The 14935-nt window shown below is 35.3% G+C and overlaps 2 protein-coding genes across 10 annotated transcripts in view; one reads left to right on the top strand and one right to left on the bottom strand.

Moving 5' to 3' along the window:
* The window catches only part of PAN3 (poly(A) specific ribonuclease subunit PAN3), a 119995-nt gene that overhangs the window by 54996 nt on the left and 50064 nt on the right, over positions 1-14935 (top strand). For all 9 annotated transcript variants that reach the window (XR_009691418.1, XR_009691419.1, XR_009691417.1 and 6 more), the window contains one exon: positions 5021-5168. Coding sequence is in view for 6 of the 9 variants with exons in the window: in XM_061133728.1 (XP_060989711.1) it covers positions 5021-5168 (148 nt within the window). In the remaining 3 variants the exon portion in view is untranslated. The remainder of the gene's footprint in view (positions 1-5020; positions 5169-14935) is intronic.
* On the bottom strand, positions 8331-8651 carry LOC133049611 (large ribosomal subunit protein eL43-like). Its single transcript, XM_061133734.1, has one exon. It carries the CDS (start codon positions 8634-8636, stop codon positions 8358-8360), a length of 279 nt encoding a protein of 92 aa, XP_060989717.1. The 5' UTR covers positions 8637-8651; the 3' UTR covers positions 8331-8357.

The following is a 14935-nucleotide window of genomic DNA, read 5'->3' as shown; positions in this document are numbered from 1 at the left end:
CCAGTTACAGATCTTTGGGGGCTTGCCTTATAGCGCAGTTGGGAAAGAATCTACCTGCAATGCAGGAGACCTGGGTTCATTTCCTGGGTTGGGAAGATCCCCTGGAGAAGGAAATGGCCGCCCACTCCAGTATTCTTGCCTGGAGAATCTCATGGAGAGAGGAGCCTGGCGGGCTACAGTCCATGGGGTCCCAAGAGTCGGACATGACTTAATGACTAAACCACCACCACCACCAACAGATCTTTGGAGACTCTTCAAGTATACAGAGACTGAATAACACACTTCTTTGACATGTGTCAAAGAAGAATCAGGAAGGGAAGTTTTAAAGTGTTTTGAACTGAATGAAAATAAAAACATGCCAACTGGTGTGAAATGTCACTGAAGCAATAATGGGAGGGAAATTTATAGCACTAAATGCCTGTGTTGGAAAGGTTCTCAAAAGAGTGATCTCCACTTAAGAAACTAGAAAGAGAAGAACAAATTAAATGCAAAGAAAGCATTAAAAGGATGAATCTTAATGATGCGAAGTGAAAGAAGCTAGTAAAAAACCAAGTACATATGTACATATGTAAGATTCATTCATACTAAATTCTAGAACATACAGACTAGTCTGTCATGACAAAAAGCTTATCAGAGGTTGCCTGGAGTCCAGAGCAGCGGAGCAGAGATGAACAGGAGGGATGGGTTTCATACAGACTTATGGGAACTTTGGGGCATGATGGATGTAGTCCTCCTTGATTTGGGTAATGGTTTCATGGTGGTCCACCTGTGTCAAGAGTTAACAGAGTTTACCCTAAAATAAGTGTGATTTATTCTATGTTGATTATATCTAAATAAAGCTGTTAAGAAACTTTTACCAGTTCATTTATATTTCATTCAGAGAGTAGAAAGATTACTGAGAGCAGCTTATGAAGCCATTAAGTGATAAAGCAAATGGAGCTCATTACAAGGAGCAGCACTGTGGAAGGCTCTTTATGGTTTTGAGTTTATTGTATGTTTTTAAAAAGCCTGACCAGCATTCAGAAATAGTGGTAATTTCTCAATCATTCATTACATCACCTTAAGATAACTCTTTTTTCAACAGATCTTTTGGAAGGTTTGCAATGAAATATTACATAATATTTTGTGTTGTGTTTTTATTAAGTATAAACCTCTTCCTGTCATTCTAATAAATTAATGGCTGAAATTTTTATTGTTGTACTGTTTATTAAATTAGTCTCTTAATTCATGGGACTAATTTATTGTGTTCTTAATAAGTACTCTTGTTTGTAGTGGAGTTCAACAGACTATTAAATACTGAATTATACTTTAAAAGGAACAGTTTCCATGAGATACTATGATAGTAGGAAAGCATAAAGTTATAAACTAGAAACGTCATCAAAAAATTACTTCATTTGTGGGACTTCCCTGGTGGTCCAGTGGTTAAGATTATGAACTCCCAATGCAGGGGGCCTGAGTTAATCCCTAGTCAAGGAACTAGATCCTACATGCTGCAACCTAGGGTTTGCATGCTGCAACCAAGGGTTTGCATGCTGCAGCCCAGAGTTCACATGCCACAACTAGGACCTGGCACAGCCAAATTTAAAAAAAAAAAAAAAAATTGCTTCATTTGTTAAAAAACAAAACTTTATCCGTCATTTGTAAAATAGGACATATTCTATCATTTTGGTTGGGATCTGTGAATTGAAGCATTAGTTATTATTTCAGTTAAAATATAATGCTAATAACTACAACAGTGCTTTTCAAGCTAAAGGTCAGGACTTTCGTATACTTCTCTCTGGAGAGTATAGGCAGGGGTCATATCCAGATGTTGGGGGTGGTCCCAGTTTGAAGAACTCACTAAATGCACTTGGTTATTTTGGGTGAAAGTTGCAGTGTAAATTTAAGTGTGTGAGAACCCAAAACTATTGATAAATTCTCACAGCATGAATGTTTGGTATTTGACTTATGTAAACATTGATTCCCCCCCCCCCCCTCAAATGTACACTTAGAGCTGTTTAAGATGTGAATGAAAATTAGGATTTAAAATATGAATAGAAATTATAAATTATGAATAGAAATATATGTATGTTAGAAAACCCACAAGTTTAATATAATAGAAGCATGTTTGGAGAGTTATGATAGGCTTGTCTAAATCATAGGGCAGGAGTAATAAAACCTTGATTTTTTTTTTTCCCCCACTATTATTCTTCTCATTTATTCCATTCTCTTTACTGTTGTTGAAGTTAGACAAACTTGTATAACCCAAGTTCTTGAGTCTTCTTTTACATATAACCTTCACTTCCTAAAGCTGAAATAAATTGCTTATTTTCTGGTTAACAGAGATTACATTTTAACAGGACACTAGTTTTATTTACCAGTTTTGCCTTATCTCTAAAAAAGTATTCTTTTTAATATGTTAAAGGTGTGTGCCTATGCTATTTTGTTATTTTATAAAACTTAACTTCTGTTATAAACCAGTTACATTAAAGTGGTTTTAAGAATGCATCTTTTTATTGCACTTACTATTTTAACTAATTTTGCCATGAAAAAGTATTCTCCTTTCCACAGTAATTTCTCATTAAGTATTTTTGATAGTTCTCTAATCTGGTTAGAGGAATTTGTATTATCTGTTAATAATAGTAGCTCTGCTATCTTATCCCTAGATTTTGTTTGTGTGTGTGTGTTATACCTACTGTGTAATTCTTTTTTCTGCCATTTAAATCCTTTAACCTTTTCTCACATCTCAAATAAACTCATCTGAAATAAAACAAACTCGAAAACCACCTACTCAAGAGAAAGAAATGCCTCGCCATCTTAAATCAGGGAAAAAAAGGAGGGAGGTCTTTAGGCCCTTCTTTTTACTTTTTAAGTAAAATTCACTCCTGGTGAGTTTTTTGGATCTTTGGTTGTTGAATCCCTGAAATTTGCAGTTTAGTATAAATTTTCATAGTTAATTTTATTTTTTTTTTCATAGTTAATTTTAATAATCTCTATCATAATACATTTGAAGGCCCTCTATAATTTGTTATAGTGACATTTTATATATGATTTATTTGGAGAAAGTAAAACAGACGCCCCTCCTTTTTCTCCTTTATAGGATCCCTTAAAAATAGTCTTTGAGATGAATTTAAAATAGATTTGATTTAGAGAAACTCAGCTTTGTAATTAGTCTCCTGTTCATGGCAAATGTAAGTTATAGATGAAATGGAAACTAGATAGTTTCTGTGTCAGGATTAGGTTAGCTTTAAATTTCTTTGCCTAAATTTACTGTTTCTTAGTACTCTTACAATCCTGAAGTCCCCATCTCTCCTAGGCGTTTTGAGCTTTTGTTAGCAAGTTACCTGATTGATTTTATTTTGACTTTCTTCTTCTAAAATAGTTTTAGCACTCACTGGTGCACACTGGTTTAGCTCTGAAGTGATCCTGTTGATAACCATTTATATCTAGGGATTACTACATTAATAAAATGCATGGGCTCATTGGCCACACTTTTAAAGAAGATGCCAGTGTTTTTGAAAACTTGAGCATTTGGGAAATTTTAAAATAGACATAACTGACAGGAGAGGACTTTTTTTTTCTTTGGAAAATATATTTTGATTCAGTTCAGATTCTTTTTTTTTCTTCAGAATTTCACATTTTAGATATGGCAGTAAAAGAACTTCTCTGTATATCTAGTATATTTTAATCAAAAATTAGCATTTTTTTCTGTATTTTGTCACCTTGTATTTAATTTTTGCTGGAACATAACTAGTAAAATATCATTTGCTTTAGAGTTTACAGTGAGGTTAGCCTGTAGACTTGCTGTTTTCCAAATTTGGTATTTTGAACTCTAACTTGTCAATTTTAAATGTCATTCATTTCAAATAAGCAAGTTGTCCTTGGATTGTACAGTAATTAGTCCATCTTTTTATTTTATGCCTTCTATGGAAATGCGTTTTTCCATTCTAATGATCAGTTATGAAATACTTTTAAGTATTTTTTTGCATTGTGGTTCAGTGTGTTTTAAATTTAGTTTGTGTATATATATGTGTGTGTATGTATTTATATATATGTGTATATGTGTGTGTACGTGTGTATATATATATATATATATACACACACACACACTGAAAATGTGGGCTGAAGTATGAACATACTAAATTATCTCTTTGGTTAACCCTTTTGGAAGTTGAATTCAAATATCAATATGTCAGTGGTCATTGAATCTTCATTATACTTAAATATGTGGATCACTATTTCTGAAAAATATTTAGGACATTGATTTGTTTCAGATGGACGAAATATAGACCATTTATGGATTTGAGTTACAGTTTCATAGTGTGCTAGTAGTTCTTAATGCCACAGGCACCACACCACTTAACTAGATAAAATGTGCCTTCGTACAACTAGGAGGAAAGTTATCTCATGCAATCTCATTGTAAAATATTTTTAATATAGCAGAAGTTTCATGCCATACCTTGCATACATTGGGGCCTCTATTATATTTTTCTTATATCTTGATTCCTCTCATGTTTGCCTTATATTTAAGTGTTTTTCTCATCTTTACTGTTATTTAAATAGTGGCACCATATTATTGGGGAGATGTCTTAAGTGCTTATAAAGGAGAAAGTGATTAATTTTGGAATAAAGGCAGTTTTGACCTTTATCCTGGTAGAAGTGGTTTAAAGATAATAAATTTGAAACTTTTTGCTCAGTTTTGAGGTAGTTGTAACTTCCCAGTTCTCTAAAATATAGTATTAGGATGGTTGGGTAATAATGTATATTTGACAATACAGGCAGATTTTCTTGTTTCAAAGTTAAATTCCCCAAGTGAAATGATTAAAACCTTCAAGTTTGATGGAAAATTTTTCTTCAAGAAATTTTTTCTTTAAGAAATTTAATTATCCCACTCCAAAATGTGGAAACTAAAAAGCACTGTAAATCCTTTCAGTAAAATATTTTACTTGGTAAATAGAGCACTGTGGAATAATGCCTAGTAAATTCAGTGTCTTTTGGGGGCTTAAAATGTGTTAACTTACTATATTTGATTTTCAAATAGACACCAAATCCTACTGCAAGTGAGTTTATTCCCAAAGGAGGATCAACCTCCAGGCTGAGTAACACGTCCCAGTCACATGCGTCTGCCTTCTCTCAAGTGTTCTCTCACCCATCCCTGGGGACTCCTGCTGCTGCTGGATTAGCACCAGGTAAGTTGAGTAACTGTTTTCAGTGAGTTCCAGGTAGCAAATCTCTGAGCACCATTTGCTGTTAGTTTACCAGCCCTGAAATTGTATTCTTCAGCGATTCATATCTGAACACATTATGAGTTTTATGTTCTAGGTTTTGGCACCATAGACCAAGTGTGTAGTTAAAATTTTTAAAGCAGAATTTAAATTTAATGAATAAAAGTTAAATATAACTTTTTGTGTAAAAGCACAAAAGTAAATTTAAAGGAGAAAATGGTTATTGAGGAAAAAATATCCAGATCATAATATTTCCTTATTTTTTATTAGCATGTTAATGCTATTTCACTCAGAAACTTCAGTAAGAGCATCAGAACTTAAATATTGGTGTGCTTCAAGGTCCTCCTTTTGAAATAAATTTCTAAAAGAATAATTTATATCATTCTAAATTAAAGTTTAGATGTATTGCCTTTTGGGTGTTTGATTATAAATCTGTAGTAGTAGTAAAGTATTATAAACAGTGGCAGGAAAGCAGTGTGAAGAGTTAGGGGTCATCTCAACACTTTTCTTCCAAGTTTACCCAAGATGGCAGTGGAGGAATTTGAAGAAGTACACTTGTACATCAGGGGTCTTGAGGCATAGTTCAGAGTAGCCCTATTTTCTTAGAAGATCCTCTCTTTTATCTAAAAATTAATGCAGGTTTTGCATTCTGCTTTCTAGCATAAACATTCCTATAAAAATATGGAAATTTTCTTAGATGATTAGTGTTACCCATTCCTATTGTTGTGAACCTTTATTAGAAAAGTAAGGTATGAGAATTATATTGAATTCATAGTAAGTGCTGAGTGGGTTATCTTAAATCTGCTCAGTGGTTGAGCTGCCCACCCAGATGTTTCTAGAACCTTTAATGGATAATCATCCATTAATGACTTAGTCTTGAATGTTAAAAAGCAAAACCAGGAACAAAGTGAAATACTACAGGCTAAATGAAGCCAAAAGATCCATCTGGATTAGCTTGGAACTAGTCCTGTCTCCAGGTCTTAATCTAATCAGTCGTGGTGCTAAATAATTGGCTTTGATACTGATACTAAAATCAAGGACCATTTTTTGGAATAAGAGTGAAAGAAAACAATGATAACTTTATGGAACAGGTTTAGTGTGTTAAGCATCAAGTGTATTCAGAGGCTTAGTAACCTTGTGTTGCCAAGGATTTTGTTAACACCTCCTTCCCCTCACCTCTCCCTCTCTCCATTTCTCCCTCCTGCCCTTCCCACTCATTTCCTACTCATTTTTTTCCCCCCAGTGAGCATTTTATCATTTTATTAACTAAATGTAAGCTAAGAATTGCATCCCTCTCTGGTGAGACTTTCAAGGTAGTTTTGTGTGCAGGGCTTTGAGATACACCTTGCAAGTCCTTCCTCCTTGCTTGTGCCTTTTTACCTTTTCTTCTACTTTGGCTCTTTTCAGATTTAGGTAAAATTGTAAATGTTTTCCCTTTCTCCCTAGAGAGCAGTGTCAGAATTGAATATCCCTGGTAGCCTTAAAGTTTTACTTGTAAGTAATATGCTACTGTGATTTTTCTCCCATTGAGGTGTGTTTGCATTGTTTACATGAGCATAGGCTGCATGTCAGCTGTACAGCTGAAGTTTCTTAGAGATTCTCCAGACATCTGAGCAGTGTTTACAAAACACCCACGGTAATGGAATCCATATGCCAGTCAGAAAACTTTGGCTTTCTTAATTAAGTACCAGTTTTTTTGACCTAACAGCACCTCTTTCCTTGTTTAATAAGTAAACATTTTGTTCACATCTTTGATCAGGCTAATTTAAACTAAAAGTTAGGCTTTTAAAGTATTGGATGAATTTAAAATGTCAAAGGGAATTTTAGATATTGAAAACATTTAATTACAGTGCTGTGATATTTGTTTAAGCTTTCCAGTTGGTATTAATTTGTGTATAGGTAGGTAGGTGTTTCGTTGGTCCCAGTTGGGTTTCACAGTTTAGGATGAAATGAGTTTAAAACTCTTCTGCATAGCTCTAATGTTAAAATAGTCATTCTACTTCTTTTAATGAAAGGATTGATAATTACTGTCTGAAACCATTGGGAATAGGTCAGTATATTTTATTAAAGGTATTTCTGAATTCTTTATACTGACTATATAAAAATTGTCCTTTATTCAAATGACAGTCAACTAGATGAAAATATTCTCCAAACTACTAGAGTGATGATGGTTTTACATTTATTATTTCTTTATATTTTCTCTTTTTAGTTAATGGCGTAACACTATGAAGATGAACAAAGGAAAAAAATATGTGTGCTTTCAGCAAAACATTTTATCCCTTCAGTGTTTTCCATTACTTCTTACCCATAAATACTATTTTTTTTTCAAGATCTAAGAAAGGTTCTTGGAATTTTCACTTTTAGGTTGTACAATAAGAAAGGTCGTAGGAGTTCATATACCTGTATTCAGTTCAGTTCAGTCGCTCAGCCGTGTCCAACTCTTTGCGACCCCATGAATCGCAGCACGCCAGGCCTCCCTGTCCATCACCAACTCCCGGAGTTAACTGAAACTCATGCCCATCGAGTCGGTGATGCCATCCAGCCATCTCATCCTCTTGTCATCCCCTTCTCCTCCTGCCCCCAATCCGTCCCAGCATCAGGGTCTTTTCCAGTGAATCAACTCTTCGCATGAGGTGGCCAAAGTACTGGAGTTTCAGCTTCAGCATAAGTCCTTCCAGTGAACACCCAGAGTTAGTGGTGATTTAATTGACCTTAATCCTCCTCGTCTTCTGTAGGTGTAACTTAGTGATAATTTTCGGTTATAAAGTTTCATTTTCTCTTTTCTTCAATTTCTATTCCAGAAATTATCCTTGAAAGTATGTCAAATTACTGTTTTACTAAAAAATATGAAACTTTAAATATTTTGGCACTCAGACATAAGCTAGAGTAATATCATTTTCATTATGTATGAAAAAAATACATATTTAAATACATTTTTTGACCAAAAAATGTAAAAATATTTGAGCAAAGTTGAGTAGATGTTAAGATTTTGTATTTCCTCAGATTGTAAGGAACAAAAAACATAATGCCTGGAACAAAGTAAAAATAGATCCTGAGTGAATTGAGTTCTTTTATTTTATTTATTTATTTTTTTTTGTTACATAAATTAACCCATTTATTATAGGCTAGCAACATTGTCAAATGGTGGTGCTTCTACTGGTCCTTCAATTCCTTCAGTCTTCTGATGGCAGACTTTACTGTGACAGCAGAAGTGGTGTTGTAGGTCCAGGCACCACCAGCTACTGTTTTCATGCAGGAACCACAGTGCCAAATGCCCACAGCTCTTCTCTTCATCTTGGTTTTGCCACAGAAAGAGCAGGTATACTTGGCGTGCTGGCTGATTTCAATTTTCTTCACCATTTTCCTGAGGGAGGCACCATAACGGGTCCCGTATTTGCCCACGATTCTGACCTTCTTGGTGCGTTTCGCCATGTTAACTCAACCTAGATCCGAGCCTAAGAGCAAATTGAGTTCTTTTAAAGCTTGTTTTGATCACTTTAAAAACATATTTTTAAAAAAGTTTTAATGCAAGAAGTAAAACTTTATACAAAAGTTATTTAAATTAAAATAGGTTTAAGTTAATTTACAATAAATTAATTTTAATTTAAAATTTAAAATAAGTTTAAATTAAAATTGAATTAAGTTTAAAATGTATTTAAAAGTGTTCAAAATATGCAGCACATGTTAAATTTCCATTAACTTGTATGTACATTTTAAGAAATGAAGGAGCTATAGGTTTAGTTGTTTTCTGCACATATAACCTGAGAACAGTAGCTATATTTCTAAGTATCTTCTACAAAGGTAGTTATAAGAATATTTGGGATATGGCACTTGACTTACTGTCTTCAAGAACTTCTTCAGTGATATTGGCACTGAAGCTCCAATACTTTGGCCACTTGATGCGAAAAGCCGACTCATTGGAAAAGACCCTGATGCTGGGAGAGGTTGAGGGCAAGATGAGAGGGGGTTGACAGGGGATGAGATGGTTGGATGGCATCATTGACACAATGGACATGAGTATCAGCAAATTCCAGGAGATAGTGAAGGACAGGAAAGCTTGGTATGCTTCAAAGAGTCAGACACAACTTAGTGACTGAACAACAATTATATACATATTTTTTATTTGTAAATATGCAATTTTCTCTGTTCACAGCTTTTATTGTCCTCCTAGAGGTTCACAGCCTTCCAAAGTTAAGAATCACTGGTTTAACACACCCTTGGCAATATTTTATTTCACAAGTATGATATAGTAAGAATACTTTTAAAGTAATCTATAAAGATAAATTTTTCTAATAGGTTTAACTTTAGGCTTCCCTGATGGCTCAGCGGTAAAGAATCTGCCTGCAGTGCAGGAGATGCAGGAGACACCGGTTCCATTCCTGGGTCGGGAAGATCCCCTGGAGGAGGAAATGGCAACCTGCTCCAGTATTCTTGCCTGGAAAATCCCATGACAGAGGAGCCTGGCAGGCTGTGGTCTGTAGGGTCACAAAGAGTCGGACAGGTCTGAGCCACTGAGCACTAGCTTTAGGCAGTCCATTTTTAGAATAGCCTTTAGAAATGAAAATATGACTATACTGAAGACAGTTTATACTTTAATTTTTTGTGCCATGAAAAAATTATTATGTGAACTAAATTGCTGAATGATTTTCTGTCAGAAGTTTTCCTTTTGAGTATTTTGAGTTGGTAGGAGACTTTAAACTTAGTTACCTCAGTCTTGGTCACAGTTTGTTTGAAGGTGATTTTAAGAGAGGTATCAATAAGAATGTATATATATTTCTGGGTAGTCTTCTGTAATGTATCATGGGGTGGTTTAGTGCACAGTTGAGCATCTCTTGTTCTGCTTAATTGTGTGTGGACACTTGGGAGAGGTAGAGGAAATTCTTGAGTTTGAAAATGCCATTATTGATTTAGAAATGAGAGAGCTGTAAGTGACTTTTTAGCATTTTTAAATATTCATCCCTTCAATATGAGAATGGTATAGGTTTTTGAACTGTGAATGTGTAAATTATGGTGAATCGTGGATGATTGATTTTAGGAGAAGCATTTAATTTTTATACTAGAGCTATCATTATTAAATAATTGTATTCCTTTATTGAAATTCAATTGTATTATTTTAGAAAAAATTTAAGTATATTTTTAGATCCAGTGTTTTGAAATACTTAATCATTAAAAAAAAAAATACTTAATCGTGTCTTATATATCCCAAAGAGTGCCAAGTTGATAGATAAAATTGGCTAATATTCCTTATTAGTTGGTTTAAGCAAGGTATGGGGAAAAGAGGAATGGAAAAGACAAGGGGAAATAAATATCCATCATTCTTGTTCAAAAATACTAAAATGTTAAACTTTTAACATATATAATATACAATTATAATGTCAAAAGGTGATCTTTTTTCCATTTTTTAGTTTTAAAGTTCTATGCTAAAATAAAGTTCTGTGATTCATTAGCTTTATAATGTTTCATATCATAGTAAATGGAGTCTTAATTCATTTCAGTTACATTGTATTAATAGTTGACTTATGCCATTATATGACTTTAATCATTGCTTTAGGTGGAACTTCTGGGGTTTACATGTTTCAGCCTTGTGCCAGTTTAGAGGTGACATTCATAAGAAATTATAGTCTAGCTTCTGCTTTTTCACTTAGAATAATAAGGAATTATTTAGCTAACCAAGGCAGCCCAGTATACATTTTAATAGTTTGATTAACAAAGAGAATTAGATCTTTTGCTGAGCTAAACTCTGTCTTATCTATCTTTTATCCACTAGTCCTGGGTCTTTCCCTTTTGTTGAGTGGAATAACTTAAAATCTTTCCTACACTATAGCCCTTTCTGTCATTTTTTTAGACTAGTTGTATGTGTGTATCCATACACTGATCTGTTCATGTGGCTCAACAAGAGAGAAACCGGGGAAACCCTGTTAAAATTAATAAATTGTGTGGGTCAAAAGTCATGAACCTCTTACAAGTCATAATGCTGTAACATAGTGTGAGTAAAGTTAAATCTGCAGATATGTCTACCTACCTGTGTTACTGTCTTATATCTACCTAGGGGGAGGATATGTACCATTGGGAAAATAGGTTGCTAATAGATTGAAGCTATGGTTTTACAGATGGTAAATATCTTAAGTTCATTATTTCAAATTTCACTGTGGATTTTAAGCCCTACATTAAAATTACACAATGCATAAAATCTATTATTGTGTTAGATTATGTTTTACTAAGTAATATAACTATTGACAGTAAAAATTGTACAAAATACCTAAGTAATTCTAAAACGTTGTATAATGTAACTAAACAGATTTTCTTTGTAATTATTTTTCATTAAATGAATTTTGTGGGACAGTCAAGTAATCCTACCATGAGTTTGTTTTGATATATCCATCTGAATTGATTTTTTAAAAATTATTTTTATACTTAATAGCTTTAGAGGTAGTTTACCATTAAAATATTCTTCTATCCTGTTTTAAATATCAATCTAGAATTTCAAAGCATTTTACAAATTCCTTAAGAGATTCTGCCATTTCTTATCTGGCACAAATTTCAGCGTAAAGATGGTTCCTAATAAATGCTTATTTAACTAAGCTTCATTTTTATCTCAGAAAAAAAAATTTTTTAATCAGTGAGTATCTCTTAATTACGGTGAATTTTAATGATTCCATAAACGTCTTTGAAGAACTCCTAAATCCTGCCCATGTTCAAGAGAGTGTAGGTGAACAGTCTCATGAGCAACAGAGTATGTTTGTTGAACGTTTTTTTAACTTCATTAGAACTAGAGTCTCCGTGTGTTTTGAGGTGCTAAAACATTTTAAAAAAATTATTTGTATTATTTTTAAATCGCATGTTTCCATTTTTTGTAACTACTTTGTTTTTCAGGTCTATTCAGCAGAATCACTCAAACCTGTCCAGGTTTTCTAATTGGGGATTGCGTTCTACATTAAAAAAATAAAATTTTACTGTTAAAAGTCAGGGGTCCCTAAGGATTTGTGGAAAAGGCCTGTCCATTGCCCTGTACTGTTGAGCCCATCCTGGATGGGGGCTGCCCTGTGCATGCATGTGTGTGGGTACAGATGGTAATATCCCAGGGAAGATGACTAACAGTAGAATTGTACAACCATAACTGGGTGGGGAGTGCCTGCTGGCTCTATTTCCTTCCCAGTTGGGAGTTTCAGGAAACTGAGGCAAGACATTAATGGCGCAGAGGGGGATGTGGCTGCTGCAGCTGGCTTGGAGACCTGTCAGGTAAGGCTGAAAATAGGTGCCAGTAGATACTGCCCTACTGCTTGGAGAATCCCTGGTTCATGTGCCCCATTAGCTTTGAGAGTTTCTTATTGTGGACTTCCTGTTTTCATCTTATGTATTGACTAACTTGTTCCTAACTCTGGGAGGTAAGGCTGGAATGGGAGTGGATAGGGCTTCCCGTCAGCTGTAGGCTCAGTGATCTACAACTGCAGCAGCATCTCCTGCTGTTTTTTTATTTTGTGTGTGGGGTGGGGGAAGGGTGTCTGCTTTCATTGTACTGGGACTTGATTGTCTTTGGAACATGGTACCAGTTCTTATACCAAAGTAGCTGTGTAGCTTTCAGCACATTGTTTGACCCCTGTGTTTTAGCATCTTCCTTTCTATAAGAAGATAATATTATATAATTTAAAGTCTTTCTAATCTAAAATTCTGTTACTGTTTTGTGACATGTTGATCACTGGGAGATAGATAGGTACACTAAAAAGAGACAGAAATGAAGACAGTGATGAGAGGTAGCAAAAGGGAGAAAAGTGTTTGATTTTTGTGCTAGACTTCAAAGGACTCTTAGAGGTATGTGGATTTCCTTGATGTAGTAGTGCAAATAGAAAATCCCGTGTCCTCACAAGTGGAGCAAGGTGCCAGGGGAGGGTTTGTTTTAGTAGTGTAAGGTTAGGGACTGGGGTGAATCAAGTGTTGTAGAGGTTCGAAATGAACTGAGAGGTGGGGAGAGAGCGTGTGTTGGTAGCTGCCCAGAAACATTGCTGGTTCTCAGCTGGAGGTGGGGAGTTGGAAGCCAGTCTTTTGATTTCCTTTGAGTCAAATAGGTTGGGAGCTTCAGGGATCATTTTTTCTATTTCCCCAGTCCTGTGGAAGTCTAACCGTTTGGCTTAATGGTGCACTATAGACACTCAGTGAAGAGAGAGTGTGAGTGTGGACAGAAGCACTGCGCTGTGTGTAACGTGTACAGATAGGAGCAGTCCTCTGTTCTTTAGGAAGGAGTGGAATGGTGGCAGCCGCTTTGATTGAATTTTCCCCGATTCTTCTCAGCCTGACTGATCATATTCACGTGTAACGTCATCTTTTTTCTTAACTCTTTTTGCCTTTTAGATGTGCAGTTACCCTAGAGTAGGGCACGTGGGCAGGGTCTAAGTAAAAGGAGAGGAATCAGTGGTGTATCCCTTTAAACTCCAGTGTACACAGGCGTGTAAAATCTAACTGTGAATACTAGCAGAAACTCAGGTATGGAGTATGTGTTGATGGTGGTCATATTTACTCCTGGATTTTTCATCCATGACTCTTGTACACTTGGATATGTCTGAAATGAGGCATTTTCTTATGATTTCATAAACATCTCCCATATTTGAGATGTAGTTGTCCAGATTTTAGACTGATAATTCTATAAATGATAACTAGTAACTAACAGTCCCTTGTTGGGGGTGTACCTTTTAGAAAACAGTTCCCGATGGCTCAGTGGGTAAAGAATCTGCCTGCAGTACAAAAGACAGAGAAAACAGGGGTTCAGTCCCGGGGTCAGAAAGATCCCCTAGAGAAGGAAATGGCAACCCACTCCAAGTATTCTTCCCTGAAAAATCCCATGGACACAGGAGTCTGGGGGGCTATAGTCCAAAGGGTTGGACACAATTCAGTGACTAAGCACAGCACAGATGAGTAGGATATTAATATAAATGTCACGAGAATGCTCCCTCAGCCATAGTTACTCTGGGCCGTAATCTTATTGCCTACTGTTGTGATGGGGTAGGTAAATTGCTGAAACATGGCGATCCAAAATGTAATGACTTCACATGACAAAAATGTATTTTTTGATTTTGTAACAGTCTGGGACAGATGGTTCAGGTTTTGTGGGGTGCCCTCCTCCATGTAGATAAGGACCCAGGTCAAGTGGCTTCTAAGCGTCTGGTCTTCAGTTAGCTGGAAGTGGGAAAGCATGGAGAAGCCTGGGTGCGAAGTCATTACAGACAAGCCTGGAAATTGTCCAAAAACTTTCTCCACTGTGACTGTCCACCAACATCCAGACTTTCATTTTTTTTTTTTTTAAGTAGCTGGCCTACCTTCTTCTCTGGAGAAGACTCATTTCTCCAGTCTTCTTTGGAAGCAAAATTTTAAGTTGATTCTGGTTATCTCATATAAATACATTTTGGGGGATTATCTTATTTGCATCATTTATATCTACTTTAGAGGAATCACCAAAACAGCTGCAGTAATTGGCTTTATCTAGCATCATGGGAAATAGAGCTTTCTATCATACTTGAATTTTTGAATATAAGAAGCTTTATGGCCCTTGCTGTCAAAACATATTCTCAGGAATTTTTCAAAGAAAGATTTCCAAAATTTGTAGTTTCTGTTGCTTCAAACACAGCTAACTTTTCTTTTGTGACTGATAGTCAAGTTGATGTGCCTCAGCTGGTTGTACTGAACCTGAATACATTCGCTACCCTTCAGGTGTATTAGAGTGTGAAGAGCAGTTTGCTGCA

This window comes from Dama dama, chromosome 30 (assembly GCF_033118175.1).
Source record: "Dama dama isolate Ldn47 chromosome 30, ASM3311817v1, whole genome shotgun sequence".
NCBI classification, from domain to species: Eukaryota; Metazoa; Chordata; class Mammalia; order Artiodactyla; family Cervidae; genus Dama; species Dama dama.
This window is presented reverse-complemented; position numbering and strand designations above follow the sequence as displayed.

Coding starts and splice junctions, on each gene's coding strand:
- LOC133049611 (XM_061133734.1), bottom strand. CDS start 8,636: ATGGCGAAACGCACCAAGAAGGTCAGAATCGTGGGCAAATACGGGACC.